General features: G+C 37.2%; 1 protein-coding gene across 2 annotated transcripts in view; it reads left to right on the plus strand.

Moving 5' to 3' along the window:
- The window catches only part of SH3BGRL2 (SH3 domain binding glutamate rich protein like 2), a 72,480-nt gene extending 46,433 nt beyond the window's left edge, over positions 1 to 26,047 (plus strand). For both annotated transcript variants that reach the window (XM_077162300.1, XM_077162299.1), the window contains exons 3-4: positions 18,215 to 18,295; positions 21,732 to 26,047. In XM_077162300.1, the coding sequence (XP_077018415.1) occupies positions 18,215 to 18,295; positions 21,732 to 21,743 (93 nt within the window). In that variant the 3' untranslated portion in view covers positions 21,744 to 26,047. The remainder of the gene's footprint in view (positions 1 to 18,214; positions 18,296 to 21,731) is intronic.
- Positions 26,048 to 26,946: the final 899 nt, after the last annotated feature.

Below are 26,946 nucleotides of genomic sequence, written 5' to 3' on the forward strand. Positions count from 1 at the left end.
CCTTTTTAGAACACATTACACCTCATTTATTTGCCATTCAGGACATTAGAGGCTGAAAAGAAAAAATCTAATATGTTCTTGCTCCAAGATCCTATTTCTTCCCACTATGCCCCTTCCTAATATGTGTACTTATGCAATCTGAACAGTTTAAGGCTTGTGAATGGAAGTTAGTGAAGAAAATTCATACTGGGAATTTTATTCACGCTAGTAATAAAATTTCTATTGAGGGCTAAAGAGGGATGGATAAGATGTCCAGATAGCAGGCCCTTAATAAAAGGGCAAAGTCCGGTTGAGACTCTAGGACTTTCATCTAGAATACCGAACAGACTGATTAGTTAGTTACACTTATTTTACTAGTGAAATTAGTTGAATCATGCCTTAGTTTCCTGGCCGCTATGAGGAACACCACACAATGAGTTGGCTTTACAATGAGAAATTATTGGCTCACAGTATGGAAGGCTAGAAGTCCAAAATTACGGCATCACCCAAGCCATGCTTTCTTTCCAAAGTCTGGAGTGTTTCGTGTTGATGTGCCACAATCCCTGGGGTTCATGTTTTGTATTTTTGCTTCTCATTACTTGGGGTGCTTTCTCCTCATGTCTGCTCTTATGGTTTCTGCGGATTTCTGTCTTTCTACTCCTCACTCCTCCCTGTAGGCCTTCTCTTCATAAAGGTTTTCAGTAATGGTGATTAAAACCCATTCTGATTCAATTGGCCATACTTTAACTAGTGATAACATCTTCACAAGAACCTGCAAACAAATAAATTCATACCCATGGAAACATGGACTAAGATTAAGAGTTTGTCTTTAAGAGGATACATAATCTACATCAGTCTGTGCTCTAGACTGCCAAAAGACACATTCTTCCCATAATGCAAAATACATTCACCACATCCCAATATCTCAAAACCCTTAAGCAATTTCACTAACAATTCCTAGTCCAAGGTATCCTCAAAATCACTTATGGTTATGGACTATCTTGGGGCAAAATTCTTCTTCTTTGTGGGTCTGTAAAACTAGAACACGAGTTATCTGTTTCCAAAATACAATGGTAGAACGTCTTCCATAAAACAGACATTCCCATTTCAGGAGGGAGCAACTGGAAGGAAAACAGGTGCTACAGTTCCCAAACAAGTCTGATATCCAGCAGTGCAAACTTCCTTAGATTCCAAGGATTGAGAGTCATGTTTGGATCCAAGCTTTGTCCTCTGGGCTTGCTGGAGTGGCAGCCCCACCCTCTCCAAGCCCTAGGGCAGGGACCTTGATCCTCCTGAATACCAGAGTCTAGCCCCACCCTCTTAAAAGAGCTCAGCGGTATTAACAAAACTCTCTCCTAACAGCAAACATCTGAGCAGAAGGCATACCCCTTATAAGTAGTGGGGAGGAAATCCCTCCCTACCCAAAGGTGGAAACCCGTTCTCTTAGCCTGAGGAGATCTCTTCAGTTCAGACCTCTGCATTCCTCGTTCTGCCCTTGATGCCACTTTCTTTCATTTGGTCCTGCCTCTGTCTCCTTCAGTCCAGGCTGGCAGTATATTTGCTCATACAAAATCCTCATAAATCTTGCCAGTTTTGCATGTAGTTCAAGGGGGTCTAAATCATCAGACAAAAGGATTTTTACAGATCCTTTCTAGACAAATATATGTCCAATCCTGACTTTCTTTGAGGTGGTTTACTGGGTCCATGAGTAATATGCCTAATCTCTTTAGCAAAGGGTGATTCAGCTAAACTCTCATGCAGGGCCAAGTTCTCTGGTGGCTTGCCTCCTAGGAGCTCAGAGAGTGCCCTGATAGAGCTGCTTTTGGCCCTAGTCTCAGAACATGCTATCTGGATAGGCTGAGAACTTTGCATTTATCAACTCCTGGTTCTTTGTGTAAGAATAGAATTAAGTTAAGCTTTCACACAAAATGGCATGGAATGGGAGAAACGAAACTTACTAAACAAAGGGCTGCAAACCCCACTCAGACCAGTCTAATGGGCAGGAGAAGGAGAGGGCCTCTCATGTAAACCTAGAATTGGTGCCAGATCCTTATATGGGTAAAAAACAAGTTTAAATAAGTGACAAGCAGGGTCCGGAATGTAAAGTATAATAAAAAACGGGAACTTTTGGTGGGAGATTTGAACTAGGTAGACTATTCAGATAGGCTGTAACTTTTGGAGTATCCAATCAGCAGAGAAACAGGGAAGGGACGTCCCCTCCGTCTAGGCTTAGGAAATAAATGCTGCTGTTTTCTGTCATTTGGTGTGCCAGCCACCACATCTTGGTTGTGCACTGGTTCTTGTAAGATCATGAATAAATTCTTTTTTTTTCCACAATGGGTGAACATTTATTCTCTTTCAGGAACGGCTTTCTTTCTAACATTTGGGGCTTAAGAATTCAGTCCCCAGCTCATCCTTTTCCTCTTGCATTTTACTATATGGAGCAAGGAAAAACAAGTTTGTACCTTCCATACTTAATTAGGAAATCTTCTCAGCTAAATATCCAAGTTCACTGCTTATAAGTTCTGCCTTCCATCTTTCCTCGGGCCAACCATTTTTGTAGCACAAGAAGCCAGACCCATGCTAATCTTGGAGGGTTGATGTCCTGCCCACATCTCAGCAGATTTGGACACTCCACCAGTGCCTCAAGTATGTCTTCCACCCTCTTTGGGATATCCCCTTGTCCCTCTTGTAGCTGAGGTATACATGCCTGTGCCAGCTCCCATTCTCCCCTCCGCAAGCATTCACAGAAAAATCCAAAGAGCTGTTTCTGTGAAGCAGCTTCCTCTTTTCCAAAAGGATGATGCATTTTCCCAGCACAGAGCGCAGGGAGATAGAAAAATGAGTTATGCCGAAAACATACTCAGTTTTCTCATTCGTGGAATACCACCTGCTCCGGTGGCCCACAGCAATAGGGTTTTCAGCGCCGCCATGTTTGAGTGCAACTTGTTTCTTGTGGGTGCTCCCTCTGAAGATCCTTCCCTTTGAAGGTCCTTTGCTCCCTAATGTTTCTCACTCATTCTCTACCCATTTCCTACATGTTACAGTTTCAGACTGTAGTTGTCTCCTGGTTATATCAGAAATGGAGTATCTATTTCTGTTTTTTGTTCTCCTTGTTGTTTTGTTGATTGTTTAAGAGAAAGGGGGTAGAGACATCTTTGCTCTATCATCATAAAAGCAGACGATTTCAGAGTCTTTTGAACAGAAAGACTCTGAAATAATTGTTGAATGAATGAAAGACTGCAATGTTGTGAAATAAAGTTAACACCTCTTTGTTTTCATCTCTTTATGACTTTCTAAATCTTTATGTATCCTTGCCTGGTGAAGTCTGTGGAAATCGTTTCAGGTAGACTGTCTGGAAGGTGGCTCAAAGCTTACATGTTGATTAAACTGTGCCACATAAATAGCATCTTCTCTGCTGGAGTAATGTTAGTGCCATGGTGGTATGGCAGCAGCTGCCGGTGAACGTACTCAGTCATGATAGTCTGATCTGGCAGGAATCTTGAACACCTTCTCTGTTCTTATCAAGGTCAAGTAAATTTGACTTTGACAAAAGCATTAGAGAACAACTAGCCATAAGCTTCATTCATCCTGCCCCATGCACCTTGCTTTACCAAGTACTAGCTCAGGAGGAGTCTCATCTGGTTGGTTAACCTGTGGAAACCTACCACCTTGTAGGTGACAGGACCCAGAAACCCTGGAGATTCTCCTATTTCTGGAATTGGCTGGAAATTTATTACTTTAGTTTAAACTGGATGAGCTAGGCTTGTGAGATGTAGAGTAAGCAACTGCTAAGCTACTTGGTGACCAATATGGACAATTGCCTTCTGTCTCATTTAGCATTTAAACATTCTCCCCATTGGGAGGAATTCCCCACTGTGTGGAAGCTCCCTGGTAAAACCAATCCATTTTGCCCACCCCAAAATTTGAGCATTGTGGGATAATGCAGAAACAGAGTGTCGGTAAGAGGCTTTCTGTAGCAGGGAGTACCCAGGGGTGATGGGGCTGGTGGTGTCCTGGTGAGACTGAGCCTGCCGTGCGCCTGGGTGTGTGCTTAGCTGCCTAGACACAGAAGTTCCTGCCTGTTTCCTAAATTGTTTGTCCAGCTTGACTTTTTTTTTTTTGTACGCTATATGGTAGGGGTCACATTTCATTCTTTTTCCGTGTGACTATCCCGTTATTGCAGCACCATGTGTTGACTTTTTTTTTGGGTGGGTGGGTGGGTGAGGGAAGTGCACAGGCCCGGAATCAAACCCGGGTCTACCACATGGCAGGTGAGAATTCTACCACTGAACGACCCTTGCATACCCTGTCCAGCTTTATTTTGATTCTCTGAGTGCCCCACTGTCCCTCTCTCAATTCTTTTCATCGTAAGTGGCCAGTTTCTGTTTCAGTTGTTTGCAATTAAGAACCCAAACTGCCACAGACTTGTCTTGCTGATTCCCTAAGGTGAGCAAGAGTCTTCTCTTAGAATGTGACTGATAGGGTCCTAAAGGTAAACATGTGAATGCCTAGGCTTTCCTGAAGGGCTTTCTTGTCAGATTTGGATTTTAAAAAGCTCAGGTCATCATATTCAAGGTTTTACACCTTTGTTCTTGCTCTCTGGAATTGGCCTGCATGGCATGTGCTGGGAATTAAAATGCACTCATCTACACAAAAGGAAAATATCCACTCCCCTTTCTTCTCTCCTTCCCTATTCAGCAAACAAATGATTTAGATTTTTAAATATATTTTCTTTTTAAACGAGAAATGAGAATGTAGTCAAGTCTCATTTAACTGGAGACACATTAATCAGTCTGTAGATTGACCCTCAAAGAGGAAACAAGCCCATAGTGCACCAGATAGCTGAGACGAGTTGGTGCAGGCTCAGCAGAGGATGCTAATACTTGGAGTTGAGCATAGGGTGAAGGTGGGGAGGGAGGGAGAGTGGGGAAAACCTGTGGCTGGAGTGACTCATGTACAGTCCTGTCTTATAGCTAAAGAATAGATGACAGAATATGTTTAAAGAGAAGTAGCCTTTTGACCATTTTCCATTGATGTTTTAAAACTGTTGAATACTTTTTTGTGTGTACATTTAGATGGTACTTACAGAATGGTAAATTTGCTGATTGGATATATTGCTATCCAAGAAAGGTGACGTTGATGTCTGACTAGTTTTGTTTAAGTGGCAATGTGGCGTGTTCTCCTTGTTCCCAGGATTACCTTGGTTAGTTACAGGCTAGGGACAGGTCCTTTTCAGTAGGAACAGATGAGGTAAATGACCAACAGTGAATCTTGCTGGCGTCTCCTTTCTTCTCCCCTCCTTGCCATGACAGGAGACGAGGAGATGCATTAGCTTCTTCTAATCATTGACAGAAGCCGAGAATCTGAGTGTATGCAGTTGTTATTGTTATCAAAAGCTGTGTTTGTGTAAGACTTTGGAGAAGAGTCTCTTGGAATCATATATTTTAAGTGTGTTTGGGAGTCTCTTTTGAAACATGAGAAGCCTACTCCCTTAATTATCAATTTTTACAAATCCCTGTTTTATGCATAAGATTCGTTTAAAAAGGAGGGTCATTACTATAGCTCTATGTGTATATTTTAGTGTACACACCACACACATAAGAAGTGGTCTTCAGCTAAAAGTCCTCACAGGATATTGTTAGAGAGATGGTTAAATGTTTTGATACTGAACTAATTTGTCATCCAGCCGCATTTTACTGTTATTTCTTTAATGCAGCATTACAATGAACATGCTAAGTATAGAAAATTTGAAAAATGAAAATGTGAAAGTAGAGCGGGGGGGACAATCAGTTTTGACTTTCAAATAAGACTGTATAACCTTTGTCTTTTCTTACAAGTAGCTTTAAATTTTTAAAACTCACATTTTTATCATGCTGTATATGCCATTTTGCACCCTGCTTTATTCTCTATTAAAAAATAGTTTTTATGTTATTGTAAACTTATTTTTCAGAGGTTACATGCTATTCCATTGAATGGCTTACTATGCTTAACTTAATCATGTCTCTACTCTGCTCTGTTTAGTTTCCAGTAACTGGAAACAATAGTTCACCATGGTGGCAAGCTGTTCTGTAGTGTTCAGTAAATTGAATGCTTGTTTTAGGAATGTTTCCCACTCTTCTTCCTGTCTCTACAGCCCTCTTGTCAAACAACAAATATTTGGGGGTACGTTGTTATCAAGACATGAAGGACTGCTGTTAGTGATCCCAGCATTTGGGTACAAGGTCAAGAAAAGTCATTCGGTAAAATGAAAACAAGTAAAAATTAAAACAGGGTAATTGTTTATATAAGTGTTGCTGGTAAACCAAGTTGGCTTTCTCAGTTCCTGGAAGTGCCTAAGGTCACAGAGTAAAGACTGCCCATCTTCCTATAGCATGGATTTGACTTGAAGATTTGTATGAAATAAGCACATCTTACAAAATATAATATTTTAAAATGCAGTACAAACACTGTTAAATTATAGAGTGAGATACCCCATTGCCATGATCTTTTTTTCTTAAACAGGACTCAGAGGAATTTCACATTTGAGATGCTCTGTCGAAATTAGTTCCCCAATCTGCTAGATCAGGGGTTGGGCCACTTAGCAAATGTTTTAGGTTTTGTGGGCCACATACTTCTGTGTTGCATATTCTTCTGTGTTTTGTTTCATTGTTTGTTTTTGTTCTGTTTTACAACCTTTAACAAATATAAAAACCATTCTTTGCTCACAGGCCTTTGCCTAGTTTACTCCTAGTATGTAACCTTGGAGAAATCCTGGATTAGCTTTTTTCCCAAGCCTCCTTCATGAAAATTAGGTGTATCCTCTGACAGCATCAAGTAGAACAAAATGATAGAAATTTTGGCATGTGTGGTAGCCTGTCTGCATTGATTGTTTTACCTAGAGCATTGTTGTGGTCTGTTTACAGTCAAGAATGAAAAAACTGGAAAGCTAAGGTCTAAAATTTTCATTGTTATCCACAGGCAATTGTGCTTTGTCCTAAAATAGAGATGTTATTTATTTAAGGGTAATGGCTGCATTATCCACATGGTCTCAAGGGAAAGCCCTGAAATCATTCCCGTACCCATTTTCCTTTCCTCATACTTCCAATTGGTTATCAAATCCTGGAATTTTTTACTTCCAACATGATTCTGTCCTTTTTCTTTGTGAAATCTCAATTCAAATGTGCCTTGTTATTACCTGTTCCCTAAACCAGGACTCTGGTCATCACCCTACTGCCCACCTTCTCTCCCCCCCTCCCCCCAACCCCTCCAGACCCAGCAAAGCCTGTGTGCCATTACTGCTGTTAGGACATTTATTTCATTGTAGTGTAATTTTTTTTTTCTACATGTCTTTGTCTAACCTGATCTCAAGCTCCTTGTGTGCATTCTCACCAGACTCAATGGCCTATTTATCTGAATATCCTTGATACCCAATATAATGCCAGGAACTTGGAGCATACTTAACAGGGTTAGTTATATGAATGGTGAATGTACACTCATGTTTTCAGCTGAGCAGGTCGCTAACCCAGTTGGTTGGGTCTTGCTTTGCCGAGGTTCTGAGCATTTGCAGTGGTTTCAGGTCTGTTAGTCCCCACTGTGTTGGATTTCTCCTTTTTATTAGTAAAGTTCAAAGCCAGAGGTGTCAAAAGCAAGCTTTTATTGAACTTTTTCCTAAACTTAAATGCCAGGAAATCTATTTGGGAAGCTGTCTCTGTTAGAAACTCACATATCCCACAGGTAGAATTTTTTTAGGAAACATTTGATCTGAATTTAAGAATCTGTATTCCGAGGCCCTCTGTTCAAAAGATCACTTATTTAATCAAAGAGAATCTTCTCCTTTAAATGTTTTACTGTGAATGTTCTTATATGGCATCCTTACAGATAGCAGGAAGGGAAATGCAGGTGGTAGGGAAAGGTTGGTATACATTCCTCTTTATCTGTGATTGCTAATCTCTTAAATTCTTAAAGTTTATCCTCAAAGGATTAAAAAGAGGAGAGGCATGATGTTTATCTTGAAATGAATGAAATTATTTTTACACTAAATGGTTTTTTTTTCTTTTTGGGATGCTTTCCTGATATACTAATGTTAGAAATGTGTCTTTTCAATTAAAAAACTTCCATTCAAGCCTTCAGAAACTCTACCCTGTCCTAGAAATTAGCACAATTTTAAACTAAGTATTGCATTTTGAATTTTAACCTTTTTCCTTTTAGCAGTTAAAAAATGTTCTGATTTTGTCTTTTATTGATAATACTTTCAAATGGTAAAGAAGAAAACATTCAGCTCTTACAGGAGAGTAGTCAAAAGTAAAAAGTCATTTTCTCTCTGCCCTTTACATATGACCTCCCTTCACATTCCCCAGATGATACCTCTTTCAAGAAGTTCTGCTTTTGTAGTTTTCTAGTAATTATCACTCTGTTTCCTATCTTAATATCTATATTCCTTGATTTTAGAATTTAGGCAGTATTATTTACTGCTGTTTGAAAGGTGACAAGAAATTGTCTTCTTGTAGCTTCTTTCTTCCACATTTTGATTTTCACACATGCATACACATACATGATATGTATATCTTGTATTTTTTGAATTTTAAACTCAATAAAGACAGTATTTATATTGTTATCACTATATAAATTCTATCTTTTATAGAATTGTTTAGTAATGAGAATAGTCAGAGGAGGATATATAATCCTATTTACTAAATCTTTGTAGATTAAAGGAGAATGACACCAGTGTCAGTATCCAAGAGGTACTCGTAATTCATTTTACCCTTTTTCACTCACTACAGCTTATAAATGTCTGACAAAAATATAAGAGAGATTTTCTGTTTCTTGTATTCCTTTATTATTTGCTAGGCCTGCCTCCTGAAAAGAAAATTTTTAACATGCTTTGTCTATGTGGTTAACTTTCTATATGAAAAAACTTTTAAACTGTCTAGTTTACTTTCATTCTCAGTGGATAACTTGACTAAATAGAAAGCTATAGATATAAACTCACTATCCCTCGGGAAACATTAATCCATTGTCTTTTGTGTTCATGGTTGATCAGAAGACTTAATGTCTGACAGATTCTTAAAGGTAGGTTGTTTTACTTTTTCTCCCTAAGAGGTTTTAAGATTTCCTTGTAGTTCTGGAATTTCATCAGGATGCATTTTGCTTTTTTTTTTAATTCTTTCTCCTCAGCAATTTATGGGAATTTTCAGTCTGAAACCTAGTGTCTTTTTACAGTTTGAAGAAATTCTAATCTGCTATTACATTTACTTATTTTCCTTTGTTTCCATTTTTCCTCTCTTTTTCCACCTGTAAAAAGGTGGGGAGGGGGGATGAAATTTTTGCCCTTATGTTCTAACTTCAGTGTTCTTAACTTGCCCAGTAATTTCCATCTCTTGGTCTTGGTGCTCCATACTTTGGGGGACAGAAGAAAACTACTTTAGTTTTCAGGTCTATTACAACTCTGTTCCTTAATCTATTTATTAGAATTTTAATTTGGGAGTCAGTTTAATTTCTAGGAGCTCATTTTCTGGATGCAGTATCATCTTTAATCTCTCTGAGGATGTTAATATAACCATTAAAAATAATTCTTATGTTCTATGAACTATCTCTGTATTCTCTGGTGTCAGCTCTGGTTGTTTTTTTTTTCTTTCTCTTTTAGGAGCTAGTTTTGGATTTTCTCCAAATATGTACAGGTCTGCTTCCCTTTGAATGGGAGGGCTAAATTAAATTTTATAAGTGGGTAGGTGGCAGCAGAGCAGCAGTCTGGAACTTCTTAGGTACTAATGAAAGAACCCTTGCTCCGGGCAGTAAAAGACTGCAGTGTGCCACTCCAGTAGCACGTGTTTATCTATATCTGATGTGGGGTCTAGAGTGACCACAGACTCTGCTGTCTTCTCTCTGACCCCTGGAACCTCACTAGGAGTTTGTAGCAGGTAGGCAGTCAGGTGTGTTTTTTGAGAGCTCTCTCTCCACTGGGAAAAAGCTTCCTGGTTTAACCATGTACTTCTTTATTATCTTGGTGATTTTGCCTTCACCACCTACTCCAGCTCATTGTTTTCATTGTCTCAGACTTGGGGCTTCTTTGGGGCTTCTTTGGGAAGAATTGCCCTTCTGTTGTTTTGGGTTTCTCCAGCTGTTTTCTCTCAGTCTACGTCTGTTCGATACAGTTTGGGTATTTCTAAAAATTTTATTTCTGGCTCCCTTCCCTGTGTTTAATACAAAGTTTTTATTCCCTCCGGTTTCAATCGATGCTTGGGTAAAAAAAGATGTATTTTTTTCCTCTGCCATTTTGAACCAGTGTGGTCAGACATCTTAAATGTGAAGTAGGAATTTTCAGTCCTCAGCTTTGGACTTGCTCTTTTTTTTGGCATTTGGTGTAAAAATTACTGAGCAAATCTAGTTTAGACAATTGCATTTTACCTAACCTACCAGGATTAAAACCATCATCAAGTGTATCTTTCATCATCAAGATTTCATGAGATAGAATATAGCATTAATAGTCCTTAACCAGCAAATCAATAAATTCTGCTTAGAGAGGACCCTCAGGACTGAAAGAAAATTTAAGACGGAGCCTTGGCCTATTTTAACCTACAGCAGCAACTCTTGTAATCTTTAAAACAATTTTTTTTTTCCTCTCTTGGGTAAATCAAATTTACCTTCGCTCTTTTAGAACTGATTGCTGCTACCCTGTACTTGGAGGCCATGTGCTGTTTTTGTTCCCTGCAGCCTCCTGTTTGGTTATGCCCTTGGCATGTAGAAATAATACGGGCCTGTCACTTCATTGTCCTTGTCTCAGCTGTGGGAAGCAGTACAGCTTTTCAGCATAGCTGCTGTTTTCCTCACTATTTTCTTAGGGAACTCTTAAAAAAAAGGCAGAGAACGTTAAGGTCTTTGACTAGTCTAATCAGAGTTTATGGAACAGTGTAAGTTTTGTGGAAGAAGGAGACTATTGTTAATTCTACGTGTTGTAGATTTTTTCATGCACTTATAAATGTCTCTAACATAATTTTCACCTGAACACAAATAGAAGTGTAGGGAATGGAAGCTTTCTCTGTATGTCTTTTTTTATTTTTCTCTGTATGTCTGCCTGTCTCTCTCTTCCTTCTTCCTTCCTCCCTCTCTCCCTTTCTTCCTTTCTTCTTCCTTCCTTCCTCTCTCTCTCTCTTTCTTATAAACAGCTTTCTCAGCTTGCTTTATATTTAACACTACAGCATTAAGATAAATGTTATGTTAGTGAGTAAGTGTGCTTGGTTATGTTGATATCTATACAGTTCAGAAGTTTTCCTTTCTTAAGCACTTGGCACTAGGAACAAAATGAATTTTTTAAAATGAATTTTAAAATTCTTCATTTTAAATATAATGAAACTGCCCCAGTTTCTGAAACTGTGTATTTGTACCCTTCTCCAAAGGAGATGTTCTACAATTACAGAAAGTTGATGGTCCTGAATGGGGCCATTTACAGACAAGTGTTTACAAACACTTCACAGAGAAGGCTTTTGACCATAAGGAATTCAGCAAGTCTGTTTAGAAACTTTATAGTGAGTTAAAAAAATTTATTAGAGAAGTAGGTTTTCAGAAAAAGCATGCAGAAAATGTGGAGTTCCCATATAGCTCCCCTCACACACAGTTTTCCCTATTACTAGCACTTTGCTTTAGTGTTGTTATTTACAATTGATGAAGCAATATTATATCATTATGCTATGAACTATTGTCCATAGTTTACACTGGGGTTCACTCTTTTGTTTACAGTCCTGCATTTTTTAAAAATTTATATTCTAATAACTCATATACAACCTAAAATTTCCCCTTTTAATCACATTCATATATATAATTCAGTGCTGTTAATTAGCATTCACAATGTGATAGTACCATCACCATCATTCATTATGAAAACTTTTCCGTCACCCCAAACAGAAACTAGGTACTAATTAAGCATTAACTACTCATTCCCTACCCCAAGCCAGGCCCTTGGTAACCTGTATTTCTGACTATGAATTTGCATATTCTAATTATTTCATATCGGTGAGATCAGACCATATTTGTCCTTCTGTGTCTGGTTTATTTTTATAGTGAGTTTTTAAAATAAAATGCTTTTAATCTTTGTAGTAGGAATCTTAATATGATTTTTGAAACATAAGCCTGATAAGTGAAATGAATTCGATAAGAAAGCAGAAGTTTTTCTTGTATTAGAGAATGCCTAAGGCCATAATATAAGATCTTACATCTTGGTAAGAAGTTATTTCTAAATTCCTGATACTACATTACTCGTAATTGTTTCCCATCATGCAGTTTAATTTATTATCTCTGAAAAGAGGTATTAACTATTAAGAAATTCTAGATTGTAAATTATCAATCACCTACTCTGACTAAACATTACAAAGAAAATAATTTATCCTCTTGCATACTTGAAAATTCATCAGTCCACTCAAAAGCTTTAAAACCCCTATAACCAGGAAGTGATAAAGTAGAAATAAGATTTACTAGCATGATATTACCTAAAATATGGGATTTTGGCCATTAATTAGCAAACTCAACTCATTCATGCACTTAACAGATATTATTGATAAATTGGAAGTATGCCAGTTTCTGTTCTAACATTGACTTTTAAAAATGATTTCCTTTAAATCATTTTGCTCTTAAAATGAATTACCAAATGTATTTATCACTTTGGAAGAAGTTCATTACCTTATGCAAAAATTTCTAAACTGACTGATGGATCCAATTTAGATATGCAGTTAAGAAACCCCTTTAGTCATAGTGATGTGATACAGAGTTTTATAAAATAAGAATAATGCATGTGATTTTATCACAGAAATGCAGAGTAAGAAAGAATTTTCTTTTTATAAATAAGACATATTACCCTTATAAGATTTCTAAATATCTGAAATTTCTAAATATCTTTGTTGGTGACTAAAATTTATGAAAACAGTTTTGGTTCAATGTGGATAAATGCATTACTGATAATGTTATATATTTTCTCTACATATGTGTGTGTGTGTATCTATATATATATATGAAAGAAGTTTGCTTGTAAGAGTTTACCTTATTTCTAATTTTATGAATTGAAGAATTGTGATCATTTAAAGATTGAACATTTTAATCTAAGCACTGAAATCCGGAATATATGAACATTAAAATTCATTGTTACATGCTTTTTAAAAATTATTATTAGAGAAGTTGTCTAATTATTATTAGAGAAGTTTAAAAGATTAAAACTTGGTTTTTAATCTTTTACATGCACAGTATTTTCATGTACTGCTTTAGTCTTTTGAAAGCAGACTTCATTGTACATTTACAGAGATTGAATGAGTCAATAGTTCTCATTTTTTTATTTCTTTCATTATTAGTTTTTTCATTCCTTCATTTCAACTGATATCAGCAATTATTAATCAGGTAGATATAGGTAAAGACCTTTCAAAACTCAAGAAGAGAGACAGCATTTGAAGACTCCATCCTCAGTTTTTTCCCTCTCACTGATGTTTCTTCTTTTTCTCATTTATATAAACAGGAGAGAAGAGTAAACTTTTCAGATAGAAAGCACCAGCAATACCTAGGCTAGGTATTTGCACTTAAACACAGCTATTAGTCCACTTATAAGTAACTCCACTGGATGCTCCATTATTTCATAGAATTCTGGAACTCTGAGGCCTTTGATAATATCTGATACAGAGGAAGAAACCGGGTCTGAGGAGCTTAAATGAGTTGATCCAAGTCAGGTAATTCACTTGGACGTCCCATTCACAGTCAACTGAGTATATACACTGCTCAGTTTCCCAGAAATGAATCTGTGGACCAGACTGGTGCAGGTAGAGGTTATAAAACCTCTCAATCCTGATCACTTAGCGCTGGACCATACAGGGCAGTTTACCCCATATTAGAGACTTTAATCATCGTAAAGATCAATGGAGAGTCTTTTAAGGGAAGGATTTAAGCAGAGAGTGATAGGATCAAATTTGCATTTTTAAAAGATCAACTCTCACTTGAGAATAATTGGGTGGAAATAGGTAAAATTGGACAAGGGTCAATAAATTGGGGTGCTGTTGCTGAAGTCTAGTTTGGATTAGGGTGATGAAAAAAATGTAGAAAAATGCACAGGCTTAAGGAATAAGTAAGATTTGGTAGTTGAAGGAAGAGAGGAATCCTCTGATGCCTTGGTTTCTGACTTGTATAGCTGTTGAGATGGTGGTGCGATTATCTGAGAGGTCCAGCCTGGGTCTGAATTATGAGTTAGACATATAGTATTTTTAATTGTATGTGCAGTTGCTAATATGGAACCAGAGCACAGAGGAGAGGTGAAAATTAGAGCTATTTTTAAATTAGAACCATACTTGTGCATAAGATTTCCGAAATAATTTAGATTGAATATAGGCAAAATATGTTACAGAGAGGAACAAGTACACCAGTTTTCACATAATGGATATGTAAAAGGATGAAATAAATTTAATAATATAACTCTCTTTCTCCAATTACCACATGCAATATAACCAACAAATCTCAACAGATAAACTATGTATTGAGCAGAATTATTTCTTAAACCCATGTCCATGAAATATTACTCATCTTTTTGGACATAGCTTTGTTATAAAGAATGTTTGTAACCACATTTTCATTTCATGGGATTTTGCCCATAATACACATCAAATAGACCTATATTATTTGTGGCATAATTAAGATCATACTTTTTTATATTTTATATAAAATTATATGAAAATCTGTGATATCCTAGATCACATGGCTAATTAGAAGACTCCAACTGTCCAGTTGATATCTTCTCCATACCATTTCTCAAATTTAACATGTCTACACTCAACTTCTACCTTCCCCTCAAACCTGTTTTTTTTCATCAAGTTAGAGAGTGCAGAGCCATTTAGATTCTTTCTCCCATATCCACCAGACCAAATCCATAACAAGTGTTCTAGTTTGCTAGCTGCCGGAATGCAACACACTAGAGATGGATTGGCTTTTAATAAATGGGAACTTGTTTTTTTAGTTCTTCAGAGGAAAGGCAGCTAACTTTCAACTGAGGTTCTTTCTTACATGGAAGGCACAGGGTGATCTCTGCTGGCCTTCTCTCTAGGCCTCTGGGTTCCAACAACTTTCCCCAGGTTGATTCCTTTCTGCCTTTCCAAAGGCCTGGGCTGAGCTGCGAGTGCTGAGATGAGGTATGCTAAGCTGTTTGGGCTGTGCTATGTCGAGCTCTCTCATTTAAGCACTAGCCAGTTTAATCAAACATCATTCATTACAGCAGTTACGCCTCCTAGCCGACTGCAGATGTAATCAGCAATAAATAAGGTTCAGGTATCATTGGTTCATTTCCACAGCAATGGAACTAGGCTCCTTCACCTGGACAAGTTGACAACTGAATCTAACTACCATACCAAGTATAATTAATTTAATTCTGAAATATATTCCAGTATGTCTGCTTTCTCTCTGCTTTCCTTCTGGCGCTTCTCTCTCTAGCTCCACACACTTAACTTAGGTATTTTCTTAAAGGAAACTAGATCTTGTTGCTCACTTGATCAGAACTCTTACATAATCTTCTTTTGTGCTTAGGATAAAATTCAAAATCTTTTTCTTGGCTTACAAAGTCCAGCTTACGTGAATCCCTGTAGTACCTTCAGTTTCTCTCTTCACTGGTGCTGTTCCCTGCACTGAATGCCCTTGTCCCACCCCTTTACTGGCTACCTCTGCTCACCCTTTAGATTTCAGCTGAAATGCCATTTTTCAGAGTGGTCTTTGCTGAGCCTCTTTGGTGATGACTGGCCTTGGGGCTGATCTTGAGTGACAGAAGGAGTGAACCACATGAAGATCTGCAGAAGGAGCAGCAAGTGCAAAGCCTTAAGGCTGGGATTAATTTAGCCACAAATTAAAATCACAGCTGTCTGCCTTACCACATGGGACTCAACTTGCTAAAACTTTTGGACAAGAAGTGTGTCTATACAGAGTCAGATAATTCAAAGATGTCTAAGCAAATGAGGCATGCTTTATACAAAGCAAGACAGCACTCTATATGTTGTGATGGTATTGGCTTGGTACAACAATGGATTAATTTAGGGCTCAGTGGCTCCATCATACAAACTGTAGATGAAAGGGATGAATGGATGGATGGGTGCCCAGATAGATGAATGAATCCTAAAAGCAGTAGTAGCAATAAAATATTAATTTTCTAAGGGAAAGAAATAAAAGATATGCCTCTAGTCATTTAAAAATATGTACATAGAGAGAGATAGAGACAGACTGATGATTGTGATCCATGCCCTTTGTATCACTAATTACTCACAATTACTCCTTTTACTAATGAACTGGAGAAAATTGGTAAGATCACAGATTTCCTGAAGAGTACTATCCCTATCAGGTGGTAAGTAGCCATGGATAAGGAGGTATTGACAGCACAGGCAAGGCTTTTCTCTGATTTTTCACAGAAGTTTCTTTCCTGGGTCTGCCATTGATTTTTAGGTTTCTTATTGTCAGCACAGTCTCTTGACCAAGGCATGACAGACTCTCAATTAAAGAAGCTGACCACAACAGACAGAGAGGAACACAGCTATTTTGTAGAGGCTTTGCTTATATAACCATGAAGTTTTAAAATGAAATTAATAAGAAGGCCATGTCTGTACTGTGCAAGTCATTCACTCACTTGTGGAATTATTTGTGTGCCATTTATTATGTACTAACTTTGTACTTGGCACTGTCCTACACACTGGTGTTGAAATGGACCTTGCTGTTGCAGAGCACAGAAAATCACAGTAAGTCAGAAAAATGCAAAATGTCCATATAGGTGCTACAGTAGAAAAATACTATGGACACTTGTGATACAAAGGAAGAGGTAATTAACTGCATCTAAAATGATAAAAGGCTTGGCAATAAAGAGAAATAAACACTCATTTAAGACTTTTATTGTGTAAAATGCATGTGATACACCTTTTATTACATTTATCATGTAACTATTCTTCAGTTATTTTAATGATTCGCATAATGAGGCATGCAATTTTATGAAGAGATTGATAAGCTTTCCATTAACAAATGATGCCTTTAAATATTATGTCAGCTTTTAAAATTCATTCTCAAAACTATTATAGTTTTTAAATATCCTGCAAATAAGAACAACATTGCAAGCAAACGTTAGGAAATTTTAAGTTTGAATACAATTGCAAAATTTATAATTTTGTTTAAACTTTAAGAGATACTTTCATTCTGCATTTATTATACGCATTGCCCTAGTTGCATATAGATCAGGTATTTTAACTTTAGATGGGTTCTTTTACAAATCAAAGTGAACCATAGCTACCTTCTTCTTAGGCAGGAAGCATCTTGGAGTACAAACGGCATGAATTTCAAGGTCAGTGAGACGTGGGCTGTGAGCCTTGGGCAATTTATTTCTTTGCTCTCAGCCAGTGTCCAACCTGGTGGGCCGTGATGGAGATTAAATGATGTAATGTTTGTAAAGCATCTGGCTCATAGCAAATGTCAGTTTATAGTATTTATCTTTAGAATCAAGTAATCAAAAGAACTTCTACCAAATTTTAACATTGCTTTACAACTATTTAGAAACTATGTTCTAAATGCAGCAATTTAGAAACTGTTTACACAGTTTAAACGCTGAATGTAACACTATATGCAGCCTCTTGAAAAGAAATGTTTGATAAACATATTGGTCAGAATTCATTAGTGACTTCTCTTGTGAAAGTGGGAGGAGAAAAATGATTCTTTGTCGAGGCAAAGAGAGATGTTATAGAGAGTATAGTTTGTCTAGTTTTTATTTGATCTTTTTATTCTCTCTGAAGATTTAGCCTCAAAGAATGTGAAAAACTTCAAAAGCAGAATAGATACACTGACATTGACCCAAGGTGAACTTTACAGCTTTCTGTTTACCCAGTGATTTTTTAAGTCCTAGATTCAATATATTGAGTGAAATTGACAGGCTGCCTTCCATATTAAAGTCCTAAAGTAAAATTTAGTTCAAAAAGATTCCACAAAAATAAATGTTTGGCACATGAGGCAAAAGGAGTGTTCCTATTTCACTTCTGATGTCAAGTGTTTTACATTTTAATCCTGTCACAGGTTTTAGATTAAGCACTCATTACATGCATCATCATACTTAAGGAAACTTTTAGGTTCAAGCAGAGGGAACCCAGCAGATTTTTGTAGCTCTTCCCAGGCCTGGAACAATGGCACATTTTTTATTTCCATAAAGAATTTGTCAAATATATCAAATAAAATAATTATTCGATTTCTTTTTACTGATTTTATTTTCTCCTGTTTTTCCTAGGATTATGACAGTTTTTTTGAATCAAAGGAAAGCAACACAGTCTTTTCATTCTTAGGCCTAAAACCACGGTTGGAATCAAAGGTGGGTAAATGATTTCTTTTTCTTACTTGAGAATTCATCTTGAATTGCTCCTAAAGATTGAGGTTGAAGATGTTGAGGAAATGCATTTTTAGTCTCCTAAATTTTTAGCTTCCACTTTGTCAAATGCATAATTAGACACTTCTCAATGTTAAAACAACAGAGAAGCTCTAGGTTTTCTTCTTTCTTTCTTTCCAATTTTCAATTATCACTGTATATTTAAGAGTATGGTTTTCTTCTAAGAAGAATTTAAGATACTAAAACTAGTAGCTGCTTTCTATTTGACATTGCAAGTTTGCATTATTTTACTTTCTTTTTTTTTTTTTTTAAATAGCAGAATCAAAGCCATAGTTTTGAGATCTTTTGTATGTTTAACTTATTTACACTGGAGGGGAGATATGCCGTAATAACAGATGGTCGATTTTGAAAACATGCTGCAATTCCTAAACTAATCAAAATGTCTTTTAAGCAACTAAATTATGTTACATGTTCTTTTAGAGAAAATAGAAGACCTTTGTTTCTCTAATGTTTAGAACAAACACTGGTACATTTTGTTGTAAATTTGTGAAGCATGAGTTCACTTTCAAAATAAGAAAAAGCAGCTTTTTAAAATAAGGTAATACTTTGCTTCTCATTTCCTCCTTTATAAAGCACTGTTTTATTCTGATTATGAAAATTTGGGAAAAGATAAGATTAATTTATTTAAGATTTGGAAAATCAAAGAAATATATGAGTAGAAATTATAAAAATCACCTATTGCCCCACCACCCAGAGATAATCATGTTATTTTTGGTGTTGTTCCATGCACTTATATACTTAGTAATTGAGGCCTTGACTGTGTTTCAAATGGAAACTGAATTCTAACGCATTTATTTTTAACACTGAATTGAAATGAGAGTACATGACTTAGGAACTTTGATGTCTGTAAGTAATAGGTTCTTTTGAGGTTCCCCAGGATTTATGCCATCTCTGGAGCACCTGTGGGAGGAAGGAAGAGACCATCAATAATATAAATTATATACCAGCACCCGCAGTACATAGCTGAGGTGAAATTTTGCCTTGTTTTTACATCAGTAAGTCCACAGATGGTTGTGGGTGTTTTCCATGCACATCTTTTAAACAGAGACAGAACCCACACATGTAATATTTAAAAGTTCTTAAAACAATTTTTATAAAGAGGGAACATTTGAATACTTAGTACATGAAAATTATAGTATTTTTATAGCATATTTCATCCAAAGGTATTAAACAGTCCAGGTTTACTTTCAAAGAACTGGAAAAAAACTAGGGTAAGGGTAATCTAATGGATGCATAAATCCATGCATCCATGGACATCATCATCTGTGCATAACCCCCTTAAAAAAATATACCATGCATATGCAAGGTTTGTTCTCATTTCCCTCAAAGATGTGGATTCTTGGAGGCTCTGCAGGCTAATTTTTAAAATTATTTTAAAAAGTTAATCACCTCAGAATTTCTCAGGAAACCTATCATCTGTGTGTCCTCATGTGGCTTCTGGTCTTAAGCTAAGGTTGTTTTTAATGCCATTGAAGTTCACTTGGTTTCAGAAGACCTTTCTGCAAGCAGGAAGGCCACGGGGGCATCCTCACCCATTCAGCCCACCGTTTCGGGTGCCTGGCCAGCGGTGCCCAGATAGGAGCACGTGGTACCAGAGTGAATGTCAGTGGTGCAGTATGTGCATCGCTCACTGTCATGAGCCATTGATGGCCTTCGGGGTTGCGAGCAACTCATACTTCATCTTCTTAGAGGAGAAATGAACTTTATGTTCTTAAAGAACAATTCAGCATTTTCCCGTTTTCTAGTCTTTTTTTTTATCTTGGTGTGGGCAGCTTTATGTTTTGCTTTCTGTTTACATTTGAAAACTAGGTTCCAACAGTCACCTTTAAATATCTACTAAAATATAAACATACATTATGTTCTTTGATTTATGTTGCTGTCATGTGAAGGATAGAATATTCTTTAGATAATCATGCTAAGAACGATTTGTGATCAACAGAATTGACTTCTTTGGGAATTGCTCTCTTTGGGAAACTTAGGGAGAAGCAGTTGGTCAGGCCAGGCCTCCTGGTACAAAGGCTGGTACCTTTCAAAGGTGGAAACTGGCTTTCAGTGTGTACAAGCATGTCATGCTCAAGTTTAGAATTACACTGCCTGTTTGCAGGTTGTAGAGATGTTTACTTATAGACATTTATAAATGAGCTTGCTGTAGACATCATAACTTGGCTTCAGGAAAATCACTGGTTTAAAAATATTTATTTTGGTAATTCATTATACAATCTACAGCCTAAGGCCTTGACAATGTACTAAAAGATAGAAAACCTGCTTTTCTCCCCCCTTTCCTACTCTCTCTGCACACGTAAAAGCAGAGCTAGAAAGCCCAACAGGGAATGGGTAAAGACACCATTAGCATCTATAATTGCTCTTACGTGGTGGGGAGAAAAGACAAGACAGCAGGAAAAGAACCTTCGTGGGACAGCAGGCAAGGGGTAGTGCTGGTTTGACTGTCTTGCTCTCAAAAGTGGATGGAACAGAGGAAGGTCAGAGGTTGGGAAATGGTGGCCTGCAACCCATATTGACCCTGAATACATTGCTTGTCCTGCATAGAATTTTTTTTTTTAATTAGAATAGTTGTTAAAAAAAATGGGTTGTTAATATTTAAAATACAGATTTCCAGCTTCTCCCAAGAAGTTGGGAAGTATGGAACCCTGGTGGGCTCCGTGTTCTCCAGGGACTGGCTGGAGCCAGCAGCATCTGTCCTAGGGAATGGGTACATGCTCCTGGAAGCCTTGCATCCAGCCCACCATGATACATTCCTAACGCTGAGACATTAGTAATTTTCAAATAGAGTACCATCAAGCTTGTCAGTTTTTAAGGGCATGATAGACTCAAAGCAGAGCCTGTGGTAGAACTTTCTGCTTTTCAGATCCTTGCCATTCAGGAATGATATTCAAAATATGTAGCAACTAGTAAACCGTGGGATCTGACAGAGCTGGAATGGGTTGTGGAGACCCTAGTATGCAGGGTGCTGGGAGAGGGGGCACAGGTGGTACTTAGAGGACTGTTGGGCAGTGGCTATTTACCAACAGGTATAGCGGTAATGGTATTGTCCTTAGAGCCTTCTGCAGGCCCCCTGAATCAAGTAACCTCACCCAGGCGAGAATGAATGACACTTCTGGGAGGAGTTTGAGCAGATTGTTGAAAACATGTGGCTCTTTCCACTTTTATATTTGGCAGTTTGAGTGGGTGTGATTTAAATCTGGGTTCTAATTCTGAAACCCCGGGATTGTTCTTATCAGTCGCATGGGGGTGGTTTATTCTGCTTTCCAATGTCTCTGTTCCTGACATTTAAGAAAATCACTTAATTTTGCATGTCAGTGCTGTGTAATAACTGGCCTTTTTTCCCGCTCTAAATAAATAGGCAGAACCTTAGAGAGAAAAAATAGAAGATGATGAAGATGCATTTTGAAGCGCCTTCTGGTACTCAGCACACACCTGCTTACTTAATGCATCTCTGTGATAAAAGCCACATTCACCATCAGCAATATCGCTTGCCATGGAGAAGATGTTTTTGGAAGATGTGGGTATAATGGGGATTGCACTATTGCTTTAAGCCAATCAAGACTGTGGTGGGTTTTTTCTTGTTTTCAGATTTTCCTGCACTTCCCTCACGCATCTGAAGATACTTTCACCTGTTACAGGTGTCCTTCCTTAATGACTAAAAAGATAATTGGGTGACATCATCAGAGAGAATATGCAGGATCTGCCCTGGGTTGTAGTAGATGCCAATACTGATAAAACTCACTTCTTTTTAAGCCACCTGGATTACACCCTTGAAATTAGTTTGCCAGACTATTAAAATCTTTTGATCAGACGGAAAAAAAGCAATCCTGGGTGACAGAGGGCATTGAAGATTTTTGCTGCAGAATCATAAATGTCACAGTTCTAGTGATTTTTTTTCTACACCTGTAGAAAAAGTTAGATTTCCGTGCCCTCTTTTTGTTGTGGAAACTCTTACCCCATAAAACCTCCAAGTTCTACAGATGTTTCCAAAAAATCACTGTAACAACATGTGAAAAAAACCAGGTTACAGGGATGAAAATTATTGCTGTTTTGGAAAATATATGCTTCTTTATCTCTTGCAAGGGGAAAGTTTCACCTAAATGTGTAAGACTGTAGAAAGATATGTTTTAAGAGGTGCACTAATTATAATTAGATTGTAAATTTGTAGGAAAATTGTCTGACTGACATCTGAAGGCATTTTCAACTCTAATCATTTATTTATATGTAAATGCATATGAATTTTTAAATGTAGTTCCCCTATCTAACAGCTGCTTATTCTATTTTGTGATGGGATTATATTTTTTTTGAGTAAGGAAGACCTTGGTTTAGATATATTTTGTGAACCCTTGATGAGGCATATTAAAAAATACCAATATTGCTGTACAGTTTAAACTTTTTCCTGTGTTACTTTTCATCATTCTCTAACTTTGCTTCCTTATATTTCTGGCCAATGTACAGTGTCAGTTGTTTTTTTTTTTTTTTTTTCAGATTAATGTAGATATGTGTTCTCATTCCAGATATGAGCACTTGAGTGAGCTTTCAGAGCAGCATATACAGGAAAGGGGCAGCAGGCTATTTGGAAAGTAACTGAATTGTATTTGGCATACAAAATATCTACTCCAGTTGGAGTGGATGCTGATAAACACTGAATGTCTACTTCATTAGGGCAGAGGCCCTGTTTCTGCATCCTTGTCCCCACAACAGGGACGCTTGTAGTTTTTAGCATATTTAATTGTTAAATAAGGGAATAGGCTTGACTAAGATAAATGCTCAGACAGCTGCTTAGAGTATACAGCTATTCCCAGCACACGGATACTGGACCTGCTGTTAGGATTCTGAGAAGAAAGTTTATAAGAAATTGAAAGAGCAAAAGAATTAAAGCCCTGTTATCCCTTCTGACTTGCTAAATGTGGACTATTCTAATGAACTTGTTGAATGCTGAAGCTGAAATCCCAGCCTATTTGCAGCCTGAGACCACAACCAGAAGAAAACTACAACACAGATTTCCCCTCATTTGCAACAGACACGTGTTCGATGATCCAGGATTTTCTCTCCAGGGAAAGCTATTGTCAGATTATGGATTTTACTGGCTAGTAGGCATTAAATAAGATACAGATCAGATTCCATTTGGTGAATTCCAGGGACTATCCGGGAATCTTTTTGCTTTTGAACTGAATATTATATTTTAGATAACTTTTTGTTTGGGGGGTAGGGGGTACATGGGCTGGGAATTGAACCCAGGTCTACCACATGGCAGGGGAGCATTCTATCACTGAACCTCTCATGCACCCCTATTTTTATTATGTGAGTCTTGAAGATGGATTTTTATTTTAAGATAACAGCAATTTTTATTTCAATGTTACAATTATCCAACTTAACATTTAGTCTACTCTTGCCATTGAGTGCCAACAACTTGGTAGAGTTGAGTCTTGGCGAGTTGCATTCTGGGGCTGTAGGAGAAATACCATACTTTCCAGATTTAAAAAAAAAAAAAGTACCCAGTTTTGTCTTATTACATTTGAGCTAACCATAATATACCCAGCAAAATGATACTAAACTAGGTGGATAGTAGTCCTGAATTACTACCCCAGCATACACACATACACACCATCCACTCTCTATCCTGCTTTTTGTTTCTTTATTTTTTTTTAAATCAGCAAAGCAGTCAAAAGGCCTGAACTGGTGGTACCATACTTGTGAGTGAGCTAGAAGCACAATGTGTGATATTTATCTCAGGGCCTCAGCTCTCCAGAGTACCGAGGAATTGCCCTGCGGCACATTGTGTTCAGAGAATGCTCTGCCTTGTACCATTGGACCTCCCAAATTTTGAATAGAAGTGATGATTTTCTTGTTCCCTTCTTTAGATTTTGATAATCACAGTCTTAAAGCCTAGGAAAGAAGTAAATGGGAATTGCAGGAATAATTGTAATATGGGGGCATTTAAAACAATTTTAATTGTATTTTCTGTTGTTTATTGGGGCAAAGAAAACAGGCTGCTAAAAATCAAATTATACCACTTTAAAATTAGATAGAGCACTAAGTGCCATCCTGCTAAGTGTCTGAAGATGAAAAGAAAATCTAGGTAAGGAAATAATTTTTCCCCCCAAAAGCTGGTGTTTTATGAAAATCAAAAAGGAGAAAAGGAAGTTTCCCCCTCCCCAAACTCTAATATATTTCAGATTTGTTTCTCTTTTAAGGATATAATTCAACACTCCTAGATAGCTGTTTTTATACTGCATGAATTCAATAATGAACTAAACTTATTTTTGTCTCCTATTATTGAAAGATACCAAAGCAAAGCCCCTTTCTCTTTTGTTTGTTTGATTTTGTCACAAGGTTTTGTTTTTTCTAGAAATGCTTTACATTTAATAGCTTTTCTAAATTACCAGGGTCCATTTTGTCCTATATAATTTCTTTTTTTAGATTTCAATTTGTATTTGTCTATAAAGACATTGGTGAAATCACTGATTTTATATTTAGCATTAAAGGAGAATAAACCATAGAAAACACATACACTGAAAATGGAGTGTTTGTTCCCTTCCCTATCTCATATCTTTAAATTTTAGTTCTTGGTTTGGTTGAAAGCTTTCTGCTCAGTTGTGATGCTGTGTTTCCATTCCCCATGCATTAGTGTTCCCATGCATGAAAGCTACAGGTTCAGTTGTAAAAATGCAAACAGATTGTTTCACCATTCGAGAACCCACACAGGTAGGCCCTTAGTGAGACCTAACACATAAGGCTGAGTTAGGAGGAGATTGCTGAATCATCTCTGGCAGTAAATCAGGACTGATGAAATTAAATCACTCAGCCACTTGGTTCAAATGGACAACTGTGTGGCTTCCTGAGTACGCGGAAGCCAGGGGCTGATGGGAATGTTCTCCTAATTGGGCACAGAGAAAAGGGTAATGTAACGGCAACCCCTATCCGCAAATGTCCCCTTTGAGGCAGCCACCCTTGAAAGCAGAAGAAAACAGCATTTCTGGAGGCAATGTCTGAGACTGATCTCATCATTCAAGTATTTCAAAGTATTTCAACCAAGACAGGGAAGGTAAAGGGGTGGGATAAAAAGAGATCAGCTATAAGTTTGCAGAAATGTGCTAAACCATGAAACCTAATAAGCAAAGTAATAGTGCCTACTTATGACCCAGATTTTCAGTTTTCTGGAAATGCAGGTCAGGTTATGGTGATCATTCTTTCATTCAGCATGTTTTGAGCCCCTAGAATGTGATAGGGGTAATGACAAGACAATAATCTCCACCCTCAAGGATGAGACAGACAGAGAAGCAAAAACAGCAGTTACCACTGAATAGTAAATGATGTAGTTGAAGTAGGTGTGTAGTTCTTGGGCAGTAGTTCATCATCTGAAATATAAGGCATAATATTTTTGTTTTGTTACAACCATTCCAATTATTTTTAAGATTTCATACATGCAATGGTATATGCACACACACATGTATACACACACATATAAAGTATAATGAACAATAATCAAAGCCCTTGTGTACTTGCTATTCACCCTATTAAGCTTCCTTTGAAGCTCTTCCTGATCCCATACCACTTCTGTCCTTAGGGGAGCCTGTCTTGAACATGATGCTGATCACTCCCCTTCCTGTCCTTTATCATTTTACCTCTATGTATGTATCCTTAAAGAATAATAAATGGAATTAAACTATATACATTCTTCTGTCATTTCCTTATTATGTCTATTGCAATGGGAGTTATCCATTTTGAAACAAGTACTCTCATTCATTCATTTTCACTGTTAAATATGATTCCATTGTATGAATATATCATAATTTTCCCATTCTCCTGTGGCTGGTTATTGAACTTCATTTTTGTTTGAAAAAGAAAAAAGGAAATGTCGCTGTGAGCATGCTTTTATGTGACTTGTGGCGCATAGTCACAGTGTGAGTGGGTGTGTACCTCAAGTAGAATTGCTGGATTGTACAGTCAGCACATCATCAACTTTAATAGATGAGATCACATTGCTTTGCACAGTAATTGTACTAATTTACACTTCCACTGGTACACTAGAATTTCTGATGCTCTAGATCCTCATTGGTGTTGGGGATTGCCAATCTGAGGAGTGTAAAATGGTATCTCATTGTAGTTTCATTTTACATTTCCTTGAATACTAATAATTGAGCATGTTTTCACGTGCTTATAGGAATGGTGTTTCTTCTTTTGGGGAATGCCTCTTCATGTCTTTTGCCCTTTTTTTCCTATTGAGTTGTGGTTTGAAACTTCTATTGAGTTTATTGATTTTTAATTTTTGTGTACTTATCTTTTATCACTGAACACTCATTTAACTATTAGAGTGAAGAGAAACCAGATTCTGAATAGAACAATCTTCTGAAGCTATTTCTAGAAGCTGGTGAAATTTTACCCTATTAGAAGAAAGCAGAATTAAATCATGTTTTATGTACTTCTTTTCAGTTTGTCAGCCTATCAGCCAAGAGACATACTTTGAAAGCCCCTCTATACTCTAGAAGGGTTCCTTCCCTTGAGGCTATTTGAAGGCTCATCAATTCCAGTTATTTGGTAGGAAATTAATGTCATTAATATGATTTGCT

Source organism: Tamandua tetradactyla, chromosome 5 (genome assembly GCF_023851605.1).
Source record: "Tamandua tetradactyla isolate mTamTet1 chromosome 5, mTamTet1.pri, whole genome shotgun sequence".
In the NCBI taxonomy this organism is placed as follows: domain Eukaryota; kingdom Metazoa; phylum Chordata; class Mammalia; order Pilosa; family Myrmecophagidae; genus Tamandua; species Tamandua tetradactyla.